This window comes from Leptopilina boulardi, unplaced genomic scaffold (assembly GCF_019393585.1).
Source record: "Leptopilina boulardi isolate dan_hultmark-lab unplaced genomic scaffold, ZJU_Lbou_2.1 LbouV2_278, whole genome shotgun sequence".
Lineage (NCBI taxonomy): Eukaryota > Metazoa > Arthropoda > Insecta > Hymenoptera > Figitidae > Leptopilina > Leptopilina boulardi.
Genome location: NW_026137838.1, coordinates 1,882,726 through 1,897,173, shown reverse-complemented (window position 1 = coordinate 1,897,173; position 14,448 = coordinate 1,882,726). Strand labels below are relative to the sequence as shown.

General features: G+C 24.1%; 2 protein-coding genes across 2 annotated transcripts in view; one reads left to right on the top strand and one right to left on the bottom strand.

Annotated features, from left to right (window-relative positions):
- The window catches only part of LOC127282067 (caldesmon-like), a 329,462-nt gene that overhangs the window by 216,518 nt on the left and 98,496 nt on the right, over positions 1–14,448 (top strand). Inside the window, exon 8 of the transcript XR_007843138.1 lies at positions 8,822–8,868. The gene's annotated coding sequence lies outside the window, so the exon portion shown is untranslated. The remainder of the gene's footprint in view (positions 1–8,821; positions 8,869–14,448) is intronic.
- The window catches only part of LOC127282064 (probable serine/threonine-protein kinase DDB_G0282963), a 94,661-nt gene that overhangs the window by 14,816 nt on the left and 65,397 nt on the right, over positions 1–14,448 (bottom strand). Inside the window, exon 6 of the mRNA XM_051306136.1 lies at positions 7,199–7,270. Within this exon, the coding sequence (XP_051162093.1) occupies positions 7,199–7,270 (72 nt within the window). The remainder of the gene's footprint in view (positions 1–7,198; positions 7,271–14,448) is intronic.

The window sequence follows — 14,448 nt, the reverse complement described above, 5'->3', positions numbered from 1 at the left end:
CTGCCTATCTATTTAACACACCAGCAATAGAAATGGGGAAGTTATAAAAAAATAAACTAATGCGCTTACTAACGATGTTTAAACGTAGAGAAAAAATAGTTTTACGCCATCTCAATAAATAAATTACTTCCTAACAGCTTTTTCTACGAAAAAAAAACGCAAGAAAGTTAGATTTGCACAAAAAATCTCGCAAAAAATGAAATAAAAATAAAAATTTTAAATACAATTTGGAAATTTTTTCGTCTCTTTTTGTTTTAATTAATAAATTAATTAATAATTTTTAAATATTTTTAAAAATAATTAATAAAAATTCTCTCTTAAAGTCGAATTGAAAAATTAAATTCAGAATAATTAAGTAATTTAGAAAAAAGGATTTGAATTTTTTTTCTCGAATTTGCTAAGATTTTAATTAATGGCGTTCATTCACCGCAATAATAACGGTATGGATAGAAACTCGCAAGATTCAATTAAACGTTCTTGTCATGAATTATACTCAAGTTAAATATTTAATACATTATGGCATTAAAAAGACACGAAAAATAATGATTTTACTCAATAACCAGAAAAACATTTCTTTTGTTATTCGTAAAATGAGTTTTGTTCAATGTTCTATAAAATAAATTGTTTTATTGGTCAATGATCTTTCTCTACTCCAGTGAATATTTCACGATCATCGAAAATTCGCGCACTTGAAATAATAATAATTCTCTTTGTGACTTTACTTTTGTCCTTTTTTTTTTTTAAATCAGGTTCCAGTTCATTAATTAATTCTTCAAGGATGAGGAACGAATTTTTTTTCTTCCTTAAAAATCATACTCGGGAGTTTTTTTTTCTTTTTTTTTTATTCAGCAAGAAAAATATAATTTTTATCATTACAATTTTTAATTAAAATTTTTATTTCAAATTTTTATTTTTATTTTTAATTTTTATTTTTAATTTTTATTTTTATTTTCAATTTTTTATTTTCAATTTTTTTTTCTTTTTTTTTTTACTTTGTAAATAAAAATTGTGTCTATTTGATCAATATTGAGATTATATATGAAAAGTCACAGAACTTGACATTAGTAATTGATATAATACGTCTTGTAATAGTTATGACAAACGATTATGAACTTGTCAATATAATGAAAAGATAGTTAAACAGATGTTTCATTGCAAATCGTTGACATCAAATATTGACCTACAACAATCATTGCAAATGTAACAAATAATAATTTGCCTTCATATATGAGAGAGAACTTGTAAACTTGACCTTAAAATTTTTGTTATACACGTGCGCGCCATTGAGATAAAAGATGCATATAATAAATGCCCTTGAAGGAATACCAATAGCTCTTTTATTTCCTGCATATTCAATTTTCTCTATAACATTGGATTTATTATTCCACTTTAATTGGTTTTATCATTTTCTTCGCACCGGCTATTATTTCGCAATATAGAAATGAAAATAGACATACTAGAAAATTACGCACAAAACGTTGAAACGAAATTAAATCAGAGTAAAAAATTTTTTCTATTTGATTTTAGAAAATAAAGTTAAAAAAAAAATTATTTTTTTCAAAGAATTATTTACTTGACTATTATCAAATAAATAATTTTTTTTTTATTAAATAATTATTGAGTCAATTAAATCGTATTTATTTCAAATACAGAAATTATTGGTTCGAATACAGAAATTGTTGTCCAAATACAGAAATTATTCCAAATACAGAAATAATTCCAAATACAAAAATTATTGGTTCAAATACAGAATATTTAATTCAAATAAAAATTATTTGGTTCAAGTAAATATTTATTTGATAATAAAAACATAGAAAATTAAAAGGCATTAAAATAAGCTGCAACGCTTATTATTTTAATCCAATTTTGCTTATTTTAATCCATTTTGGTATTAAATAAGCGTTGCAGCTTATTTTAATGCCTTTTAATTTTCTGTGAAAGAAAAAATTAATTTAATTAATTAAAAATTAATTATTAATACCAGTTTTTTTTAAATATTTTTTTAATTTTAATTTAATTTTAATTTTTTTAATATTAAATTGTTATACAAATTGATATAAAAATAATAAATTAATTAAAAAATTTTATTTTTAACAACACTGTAAAATAGGAAATAAATTTTTCAACAAATTTTTTTTTTAAAATGTGTTGGAAATTTTTTTTTTTCTCGTTTCTATTGTAAAATGTCAAGGTCGAGTGGATCGAATTCGAGACAATTGCAAAATCTACAATTCAAAATATATTTGAGATTGACATCGAATTTTCCCTTTCTCGACCATGTGGAACTTTTAATTATCACTTTTATTCGCGATTCTTTTTTTCTTTTTTTTTTGGCGAGTAACTTGCAAATTAATAGAGAGTCCTGCATAAGAAACAATAGCAATTTTATCCTTCTCTATAAAGCATAGCAAATTATTTTGAAAGTTACAAATGAAAATAAAATTTTTTTACAATAAATTTTTCAATTAATTATTTTTATAATTTAAATTTATTAATAAAATTAAAAATTAAAACCATTTTTAATAAATGTAATAAAAAAATTAATTAATTAATTAATTAATTAATTTCTAATTAATTAGTAATTTTTAATTAACGAAAATTAAAAATACTAATTAGAAAAAAATTGTGAGCAAAATGAATTTCAAAAGATAATACATATTTAGAGTGATTTTGATGTATTAAAGTAATTAGAATCATTATAGTATATATAAATGAGTCGACGATGTAATTTTCTTATTTGATTGATTCACTTTTACTCGCTTTATGACTTTAAGTACTAATCACACATTTGTATTTCTCTATAAAAGTATTTAAATCCATGAATAATAATGAAGCAAAATAATAGTGTAATATACTACTTCAATTTACTTCCATGATATTTATTCTTCTTCTTCTTCTTTATTTTCCTTTTTATTTATCAATCAAAAATATTTATAAATATTCATTAAATTGACACTAAAGAGGGATAAAAATTTTTTTCTCATTAGTTTTTACCGAGTTTTCTTATAGTATTAATGATATTAGTTAGTGAATTAATTAACTATCATTGATATAATTATTTTAATTATTTAATCATCAATTTGAAAATTAAATTATTAATTTAGATAATAAATAATTAAAAAAAAATATAATCAAATTTTAATTACTTAACTAATTTGTAATTAATAAAGTGAATTTTTTAATTGCACCTTATTTTTTATTAAAAAAAATTTTCAAAGTTAATTTATAAACGCAGGAACATTATTGTTAAATAATTAATAATCATTCTATTGTTAAATAAATAATTAAATTTTGTAAGCAGCTTCGAAAAATATATAAAATCGTAATATTAATTATTAATTATTATGATTAATTAATATTATTAATAATTATTATTATTATTTAGTATTATTATTAATTAGTATTATTATTAATTATTTTTATTTTTAATTACTATTATTATTAATTCATTAGTATTGTTAATAATAATTATTAATTATTAATTATTAATTATTAATTATTAATTATTAATTATTAATTATTAATTATTAATTATTATGATTAATTATTATTAATTAGTATTATTATTAATAATAATTATTATTATTAATTAGTATTATTATTAATAATTATTATTGTTATTAATTAGTATTATTATTAATTATTTTTATTTTTAATTACTATTATTATTAACTCATTAGTATTGTTAATAATAATTATTAATTATTAATTATTAATTATTAATTATTATGCTAATAAATTTATCACTTAATTCAATTAAAGGGGGAGGGGGGGTGTTTAAAAAGACATTAGTTTTTCTGTGTTTCTGTGTAACGTTATCTGCATACTATCGTCACGTAATACATACCATAATCATTATAATACTTTTACTATAGTGATTAGCATAATACTACCGTGCAATTACTATGCTCACTGGTATGTATAGCATATAACCCCATAAAAGTGTATAAAAAGATTTTCTTTTCTTCGCGTGAATTTTTTTTTTTTTTTTTTAATTTTTTCTTCTTTTTTTTTTTTTTTTTTTTTCTTCTAATATAGAGAGAGGCAGTTCATTATGAACTGTGAATTATGCTGAACGGAACACTTTGCGTGAGAATGCGGAACGCTTTTATGAGATCAAGTATACTAGATTTACTCTCACACACACACACAGTTGGGCATTGATTTAGTATTATATTTATATATAGTTTCGGTCTATATCAAAGTCTCAATCCGCACAATGAAAGTTTCTATTGTAATCGGCGAAAAAAAAAATAAAAAAGATTTATAAATTGAATTTCATGTCAATTTGATAAAAATAATTAACAGAAACTTTCATTCTTTCGCGGTATACAACATTGAGAAAAAATATATTTGCCTCCAATATTTATTGAGGCAAATATATTTTTATATAATATTTATTTATTGTAAATAAATGTTTGTTTCAAATAAATATTTATTGCAAAAAAAAATGTTTGTTTCAAATAAATATTTATTGTAAATAAATAATTGTTTCAAATAACAAAAAAATTTGTATCGAATAAATTTTATTTCGTTTCAAAAAATTATGTATTTTGGTACAAAAATTTCTTTTTTGCAAATAAATATTCGTCGAAAAGTTTAAAAAATATTTGTAGTAAATAAATATTTATTGCTAATAAATAATTATTTGAAATCAAATATAAATTTTATTTATTTTCCAAAATTTTATTTGGTACAAAAAAGTTTTATTTGCAAAAATAAATATATATATATATATATTTCTCACAAAATAAATTTTATTTGGTTTAGAAAAATTTTATTTAGTACAAAAATTTTATTTGCAAATAAATAATTGTTTCAAATAAATTTTATTTAGTTACAAAAATATTTATTTGGTTCAAAAAATTTAAATAATTCAAATAAATTTTGTTTTTCAAAAAAGAAATATTGCATTTAATTTTTGTCTTGAATGTAAATAAAATTTTTTATTTCAAAAAATAATATTTTACATTCTTTAGAAATTCTGAATCTGATCAAAATAACGACGCAAAAATTTCATCATATTGATCTGAAAGTATATATAGTACATATATATATTTGACGGTATATATTATATATATATATATATATATATTGCGAAATAGTAAATCTTCTGTTTCTGTATTTTCTCAACTTTTTAAATATTTATGAAGTGTTTGAGTATTCATGAAAAAGATTTTAAATTGATAGTCTGTTTTCTGGGCCCAAGTGAGGACTTCATTTATATCTGTCAAAGCTTAGTTGGATTAAATATGAACACGTGCGTTTCCATTAAACATATATATACATATGGCATAATCGTTAAAGTTACCTATAAACAAGTCACAAAAAAAAATTTTTTTTTTAAATACGAATACCAACTAATTTTATTAATTTTGCAAATTAAAGTTTTGCACTTTTTTTCCCACTTTTACTGAATTATTGCCAATAATAAATAATAATAATAATTAATAAAAAATGAAATAAATTAAATTTGTTAATAAAATAAAAATTGTTAATTAATTTTCATTAATTTAATTTTTACAAATAAATATATTTATAATTATTATTGGACTATAAAATATTTTTTCAAATATAGAAATGCAGTTCGAATAGAAATTATTTGGTTCAAATATAAATATTATTTCGTTCAAGAATAAATATTTCTTTTTGGATCAAGTAAATATTTATTTGACTAATATATAGTGAAGTAACCGATTATTTGAATCAAATAAATTTTTTTTTCCCCTGTGTATATATATATATAATTCGCATCGACACTTATATATATTTTTTTTCCAATGACTTTATCACCTGTTCGACAGCCCTTTAAAAGATTTATGCTCTGATTGCTCTGTTATTTTAAGAGCAAGGTGGGAAGAGGGGGGGGGAGACTCGCAGTTTTACAAGTTTATTTACGATTCGATGTACGCGCGCGACTTATCGCAAAATCTTCAAAGTCGAATGCACCTATCTCCAAGTCACATTTCTATAAAGAATTGACGTAATATGAAAGTCTGATAAAATAAATAAATAAATAAAAAACAAAAAAAAACATTTTTTTTTTCATCATGAACAATTGTGCGCGAAAGAAAGATAATCGGTAATATAATGTTTGACTAAGCACATTTTGCATTGATCGCTGATCCATTGAAACACGAATGTTCAATTATGAATTTTTATCGATCATTTCAAAAAAAAATTTTAAATTGTCATATTATCGTGTCTCATTGTTTATTTATTGTTATCTCTCTCGCGTATTATATTTTTTAGTTAAAAAACATTTTTCAAATATATTTTTAGGAAAAATAAAATTTGGATTTAAAATATTGTTTTTAAATTAAAATATTTTGATTTTCCTATTGAAATTAATTTGGAATTTTCTTTTAATAATTTATTTAATTTTTTTTTTATTTTCACCGGTATATTTTTTTCCGCACAATTTAATAATAATTCTATTTAAAAACATCCATAAATTATGATAAGATTGCCGCAAAAATGTGTATTCAATACTTAAAATTACAATGACTTCGTATATGTACAAAATCAACAATGAACACGGGAATTAAAAAAAAAAAAAAAAATGAAAAAAATAAATTAAACCTAAGAGAATTCTGGTGAAAACACACAAGGTCGATTGTTATCATATTAAAAAAAATTTATGTATTCTCAAATTTCATTAAATATTTTAACATTATAAAATTAAATTTTTCTTTTTGCAAAATTTAAAAAAATATTTTTAATTAAAAATTTGAAAAATTATTTTTGCCAATATATTGAAGAAATTTTATTTTTAATTTGCATGTGCGAACTTGTTTCGAGAGACCTGACCCTTTTTGCAATGCATTTTGTTGACGATTTTTATAACTGTTAAAGTTACGAAAGAGTATATAGAGGATGTGCGGAGTCAAGGATTTAAGAAAATTAGCTTTTTTTTTTCTTCTTCTTTTTTTTTGGACAGGTAGGCGTACATGTAACCTGCTTCTGCATTATTCGGGCCATTACCTCCTACGTATATATATATGTATATATCCCCCCATCTCACAAACCAAGTGCTGCGTAACGCATTAACGGAATGTAAATGAGAAAACGCGAAAAAAAAAAGAATGAACGTAAAAGAAAGAAAGAAAGAAAGCCCCCCCGAAAAAAAGAGAAAGAAATATATATATATATATGTATATTTTGTGTATGGAAAAAAAAACGAAAGAAATTGGCTCACTTTTATCCGGTTTCTTATCCTCGGTCCCAAAGTCCTTTGCGATTTGTCTCACGAAGTCCACCTCATCCCGTACTGAAACAGGACAAAATTTTTTATTTTTATAAGAGAAATAAGAAGAATAAAAAAGGGTTATTTTAAATTTTTATTTTAATTAAATAAATATTTTATTGAAGAAAAATAATTTTTACTAGCGTAAATAAATATTTACTTGAACCAAATAATTTTTACTAGCGTAAATAAATATTTATACTTGAATCAAAAAATTTTTACTAGCGTAAATAAATATTTATACTTGAATCAAATAATTTTTATTTGAGCCAAATATTATTTATTTGAACCAAATTATTTTCTATTTCAGCCAAATATTATTTACTTGAATTGAAATAATTTTTACAGAAACCAAATAATTTTTATTCGAACCAAATATTATTTACTTATGAACCAAAATAATATTTACTGGCGTAAATAAATATCTACTTGAACCAAATAATTTTTTTCTAAACCAAATAAATATTTACTTGAATTAAATAAATTTTATTTAAGCCACAAATTATTTACTTGAATCAAATTATTTTTCAAATTGAGTCAAAGAAATATTTAATTGAACCAAATAATTTTTATTTGAGACAAATATTATTTACTTATGAACCAAAATAATTTTTACTGGCATAAATAAATATTTACTTGAACCAAATAATTTTTACTAGCGTAAATAAATATTTATACTTGAAGCAAATAATTTTTATTTGAGCCAAATATTATTTATTTGAACCAAATTATTTTTTATTTCAGCCAAATATTATTTACTTGAATTGAAATCATTTTTACAGAAACCAAATAAATATTTACTTGAACCAAATAATTTTTATTTATGCCAAATATTACTTGCAACAAATAATTTTTATTTGATCTAAATATTATGTACTTGAACCAAATAATTTTTATTCGAGCCAAATATTATTTACTTATGAACCAAAATAATTTTTATTGGCGTAAATAAATATTTACTTGAATTAAATAAATTTTATTTAAGCCAAAAATTATTTACTTGAACCAAATTATTTTTCAAATTGAGTCAAATAAATATTTAATTGAATCAAAATAATTTTTATTCAAGCCAATTATTATTATTTACTTCAATCAAATAATTTTTATTTAGGCCAAATAATTATTTACTTCAATGGAATAATTTTTACATACGCCAAATAAATATTTACTTTAACCAAAATATTTTTTTTTCAATCCAAATATTATTTATTCGAACTAAATTATTTTTTATTTCAGCCAAATATTATTTATTTGAACCATAAATAATTTTTACTTAAAGTAAATAAATATTTACTTGAACCAAATAATTTTTACTTATACGTCAAATAAATGTTTACTTGAACCAAATTATTTTTTATTCGAGCCAAATATTATTAGAAGGAAAAAATTTTTTTTTTCGAGCCAAATATTATTGACTTGAACCAAATAATTTTCAGTTGAGTCAAATAAATATTTACTTGAATCAAATAATTTTCATTTGAGTTTTTTTTCTGTAAATTTTGGATGGCGTTTAAGAATTTATGTCGCAATAAAAAGTGCATATAAATAATTTCTTTTTTTTTCCTGTTTTTTTAGATGGAGATGGATGGGAACAGGTCGTGAACGAAGACTATAAAAGAGAGGTCAGTGATAATGAATCGAAGTAATAGTACATATATATATATAGTGTGGACACAGCTGCACAGTTGACTCCAATTGACCCTTTCTTATTAACCATCAGATACCATTTTACTATATACGCACGTTTATATATATTTATATGTGCGTTATCGGTTTTTCTGAGCGCGAAGAATTCGCGGCTTGGCTCTCCTCGCGTAAATACGTGGCCATCGACGTTTCCGTATACAGATACCTACTTATATTCTCAAACCCTCCTTTCTCAATATATATATATATACACATACAGGAATTACCTGCTTCGCGTATACTTTCAGATCTCATATATATACACTCTCTCAAAAACTTCTATACGTTGCCTTAAAGCAAACTCGTTATTTTCCTCAAATAGAATTTCAATTCAATATTTATTAAATTCAGTATTTTGGAATTTTTTTTTTAAATTTTTATTACAAAAACAATTTTTATTTATTTAGTATTCTCTAAATCTGAATTAGTAAAAATGTTTACTAATTTTAATTAGTGACTCATTTTTTGCTTCTGAATTAGTAAAATTATACTAATTGTTAGTAAAAGTTATAAATAATTAGTAACATTTTACTACTTGTTACTAATTGTTAGTAAAAGTTATTAATAATTAGTAACATTTTACTACTTGTTACTAATTGTTAGTAAAAGTTATTAATAATTAGTAAAATTTTAATAATTGTTAGTAAAAGTTATTAGTAATTAGTAAAATTTTACTAATTGTTAGTAAAAGTTATTAATAATTAGTAAAATTTTAATAATTGTTAGTAAAAGTTATTAGTAATTAGTAAAATTTTACTAATTTAGAAGCAAAAAGTGTGTCACTAATTCAAATTAGTAAACATTTTTACTAATTCAGATTTAGAGAGTAATAAATAAATACTATATTCGTTTGTAATTAAATCTACAAAATTATATTTATTTAAATATTATAATTATAATTATGATTATAATTATAATAATAACAATAATAATAATTATTATTATTACTATTATTATTACTGTTATTTACTCTCTAAATCTGAATTAGTAAAAATGTTTACTAATTTAAATTAGTGACTTACTTTTTGCTTTAGAATTAGTTAAATTTTACTAATTGTTAGTAAAAGTTACTAATAATTAGTAAAATTTTACTAATTCTAAAGCAAAAAGTAAGTCACTAATTTAAATTAGTAAACATTTTTACTAATTCAGATTTAGAGAAATAATTACTAATTACTAATAATTAGTAAAATTTTACTAATTCAGAAGCAAAAAGTGAGTCACTAATTCAAATAAGTAAACATTTTTACTAATTCAGATTCAGAGAGTATTACTATATTATTTTAGTATCAGTATTTAGTATTAGTATTTAATATTAGTATTAGTTTAGTTTTATTAAAAAAAAATTAATTTTTTTATTTATTATTATTATTTTTTTTTTATTATTATTTTTAAAGTGTCTTAAAACATGTATTAGTTGACTGAATATTTGTCAGTACTTCTTTTTTTTTTTTAATTTTATTTTTCGCAATTGTTTTGAATCAGTGAACTCTGAGCATATTGAGTATAATTTGTCAAGACGTGAACTCGATGTCCTTCGCGATGTATAGAATTCTTTTGCGAAGAGTGTATATATATATTTTTTTTTTTCAGCCGATGCGGAAATCTGGTCCCCAGGTTTTCGAGTGCATTGACTTGAAATCTTGAGAGCAAAACGAAAATAAAAAAAAAAAAAAAAATGAAGAGTATACGGCCATCGAACTCTCACAAGATTGAAGAATCGCGTAGTCCTTTTTCTTTAACATTAGTGCGAAATTTATTTTCGTCTTATATCGAATTCACCGTGTGTGTCACTGACCGATAAGGTTCCCGCATATATTTATATATATATATAAAATATTATAATCGCGTTTATATTATGTATTATTTATTCCCGATTTTTTTCTTTTAATCTGTATTTTAAAAAATTGCGAGACAAATATATATTTTTATTTGCTTTAAGTAAATTTTTATTTGCCTCAAATATAAATGCGAATAAAATATATATATTTCTTTTGAGTGTAATTGGACCAATAATTTCTTTATTTCGACCAATATTTTTGTATTTTGCCCAATTTCCGTGTTTGGACCAATAATTTTTATATTTGGAACAATTTTTTATATTTGAATCAAACAATTTCTATATTTAAAACAATTTCATTAAAATTTAATTTAAATAATTATTTTAAAAAATAAATATTTATTTAATTAATAATAAAGTATAACCGATTTATTTGGAATCAAATAAAAAAAAAAAATTTTTTTTCACCGTACATAAAGAGGAGATTATCGAGAGTGACAAAGAAAGAAGAAAAAATAGAGAGGAGAAGGGGAGAGGAATAAAGAAAAGAATTTTCTACAAAAAGAAGAAGAAGAGGAATTAAAAAGAGATGGAGAGAATTAAGAAAAGAGAGTAAACAGAAAAATGATAACAAAAGAAGAATTAAAGAGAGATGAAGAGATAAAGCAAAGGTAGGGGAGAAGAGGCAATAGGAAGAGAATGTAAGATAGGGAGGAAAAGGGCCATAGAAGGTATATATAGTAAAAAGAGATGCATGGGGAGGTGAATTGAAGAGAGAGAGAGAGAGAGAGGGGACAAAGAGAGGAGAGGAAAAGAGAGCAACAAAAGTAACAAGAGTAGCTTTCTGGCCAAAGAGGTTGGGAGCGGGTGGCCTTGAGCAGGTCATCACCTCCGGCTGCGGTGATGCTGCGCTGGACCATCGTAACTTCTTCTTGCTCCTTGAACCCCGTCTTTCTTCTCCTTTATTCTCTTCTCCCTTTTCTTTTCCCTTTCTCGTTTTCTCTCCTTACACGCAACTTGTCTCTCTCTCTCTCTCTCTCTCTCTCCTTCTCTCTCTCTATTTCCCCTTCTCTCCTACTCTTTTCCTTCTCTCTTACACTCTTATTACCCCCTTATCTCTTTCTCTTTTTCTCTCTCTTTTTTTCTCTTTCTCTCTCTTTCTCTCTCTTTCTCTTCTCCCTCACTCGGTCTCCATTTTTGTCCATCTAGCTCTGTCCTTTTCCAGACGCTCTTTACACTTTGTGCGCGCATAGTCTCATGAAGAAACAATCCTTGCATCAGGTTAACTCTCCTCTTTTTTTTTTCTCTCTCTCTCTCTCTCTGCTTAAAGAGCTGATATTTCGAAATTGACATCGAGAAATTCATTTAGCAAACAAAAAATAATATGTCCTCTCTTTATTCTTTATTAAGAGGCTTATAATAGTAATAACTTCCTTTGAGACCAACCTCTTTTGCGCGCCAAGTTTGCGTTCTCTTGTTTTGTGTCCTTTTTGCAATTCTCCTTCTTTTGTATTTTATATATATACACTCTCTGGCACTTTTCGATTCTCTTCTATACTTTATAACTATATTAAAGAAACCTAGTATTTTTTTAATTTTCTTTTTTTACTCATATAAATATCCTGTGTAATTGCAAACACCGTCTTTTCGTAAATAAATTAGTATTTCATGAAGATTTCACAAAAATATTTCAATTGCAGTTCATTCAAAAAAATGATATATTTCACTTTAAATTTCGTGCAGAAATTTTAACCAGGGCCTAGATCGGGGCCAAATCAGACTGCCCTCACTGTAAATCGAAAGGTATTAATTTAATACCGATTTTTGGTAATAAATTGTCATTTGGTTCTATTTTAATACCTAAAATCGGTACTATTTTAGTACCTTCTTTTTACAGTGCTATTAGGGAATGAAACGCCACGCCTGATGTGGCCCTGATTAGGAAATCCACATTTTCTGGTCGCCCTGATTTGGCCCTGATCAGGTGTGGTGTTTCCATTCCCTACTAGGGCCCTGATAGGGCAATTTCAACACGGGATTATATTTTATACTTCCCGTGTAGAAATTTTGAAAGGGCCCTGACAGGGCCCAGGTCAGGAAGCTCCAAATTCGCATCGGGGCCACAGAAAAAGACCTATTTCAACCCGATTAACATCGATTAAAACCGGGTCCCGATCAGAGCCTGGTTTGGCCCCGGTTCCTTGTTTCAACCAGATCAGGGCCAAGTTGGCGAATTTCTGCACGGGTTACTTTATTATATTTTACTTTTTATTCCAGTGCAGAAATTTGCCAACTTGGCCCTAACCTGGTAGAAACAGGGAACCGGGGTCAAACCAGGCTCTGGTCGGGCCCCGGTTTTAATCGATGTTAATCGGGTTTGAAATAGGTCTTTTTCTGTGGCCCCGATTCCCTGTTTCATGCGAATTTGGAGCTTCCTAACCTGGGCCCTGCCAGGGCCCTTTCAAAATTTCTCCACGGGTTATTTATTTATTTATTTAACATATTTACGGGCAGTGCCCTTTCGTACAGTTGTACTTATAATAAAGGATTTGAAAATTAACAAAGTATAAAAATTAAGCGAAGATAACAATAGCTTAATCATAATGGTATACGAGTTCACGTAGCTTAGTAATAAACATGTTTAAAGAGATGCCGTAAAAATCCAAGTTTGTGCAAAACTGATTTGCCTCATTAGTTATTCTAGATATGACTGAATTTTGTCCATAATTAGTGACATGTAAAGTTTGATTCAGTAATATAGGATATCTAACCGGTTTCATAGGAACAAAAAAATTCATTAATGACAAAAGAGGAGGGCAATTTATAATGCCATTTATAATTTTAAAAAGAAAAAGCAAGTCGCCATACAAAAATCTTTGTTTAATTGATGGGTTATATTTATTTTCTTTTTATTCAACTTCTGCCTTTCGTACACCCAATTAAATCGATTTGAAATATAATATATTTGAGTTAAATAAATAAAATAAATAATTTTATTTAGCGCTAAATTTAATTGTTATAAATATTTATTTGGCTCTAAAAAAACCTTTTCTTTGGGCGTATTAATAATAATTTAATAATTATAATTTAAAAATAGATTTCTATCATTAAAAATTATCATTTAATATTTTAAAAACATAGAAGTACAGTAAACTGGGGGAAAAATAACAAAAATTAGTTTTTAATTGAAATAAAATGGACATGATTTACTTATATATATATAGAGGTATTTTTGAAAAAGGATCGCGTGCGCCTTGTATTTTAAGACTTTTAATGACGTTTAAAATCGAGTTTCGGTCAAGTCTTCACGGATGTCAAAAAGGACCAGATAAATAAGGTTACTAGATTACGGATGATTTAAGTGAATCAGAAAGATAAATATAATAATTACGTTAAATTGAGACCTGCCACTGAAACAGTTTTATTTAAAAAAAAAAAGAAAGAAAAAATATTTGAAACACAATTTTTAAATTGTACTTTTTACTTTTCCATGGTGCATTTTAACAAAATTCCTATTAATAATTATCTAAATCTGAAAAAAAAGAATATTTAATTCAAATAATCGATTACTTGAATATTATCAAATAAATTTTTATTTTTATTAAATAAATAATATATTTGTATTAAATAAATGAATATATTGTATGAAATAACTCGTGTAGAAATTGCCCTATCAGGGCCCTAGTAGGGAATGAAACGCTAATCAGGGCCAAATTAGGGCGATCAGAAAATGTGG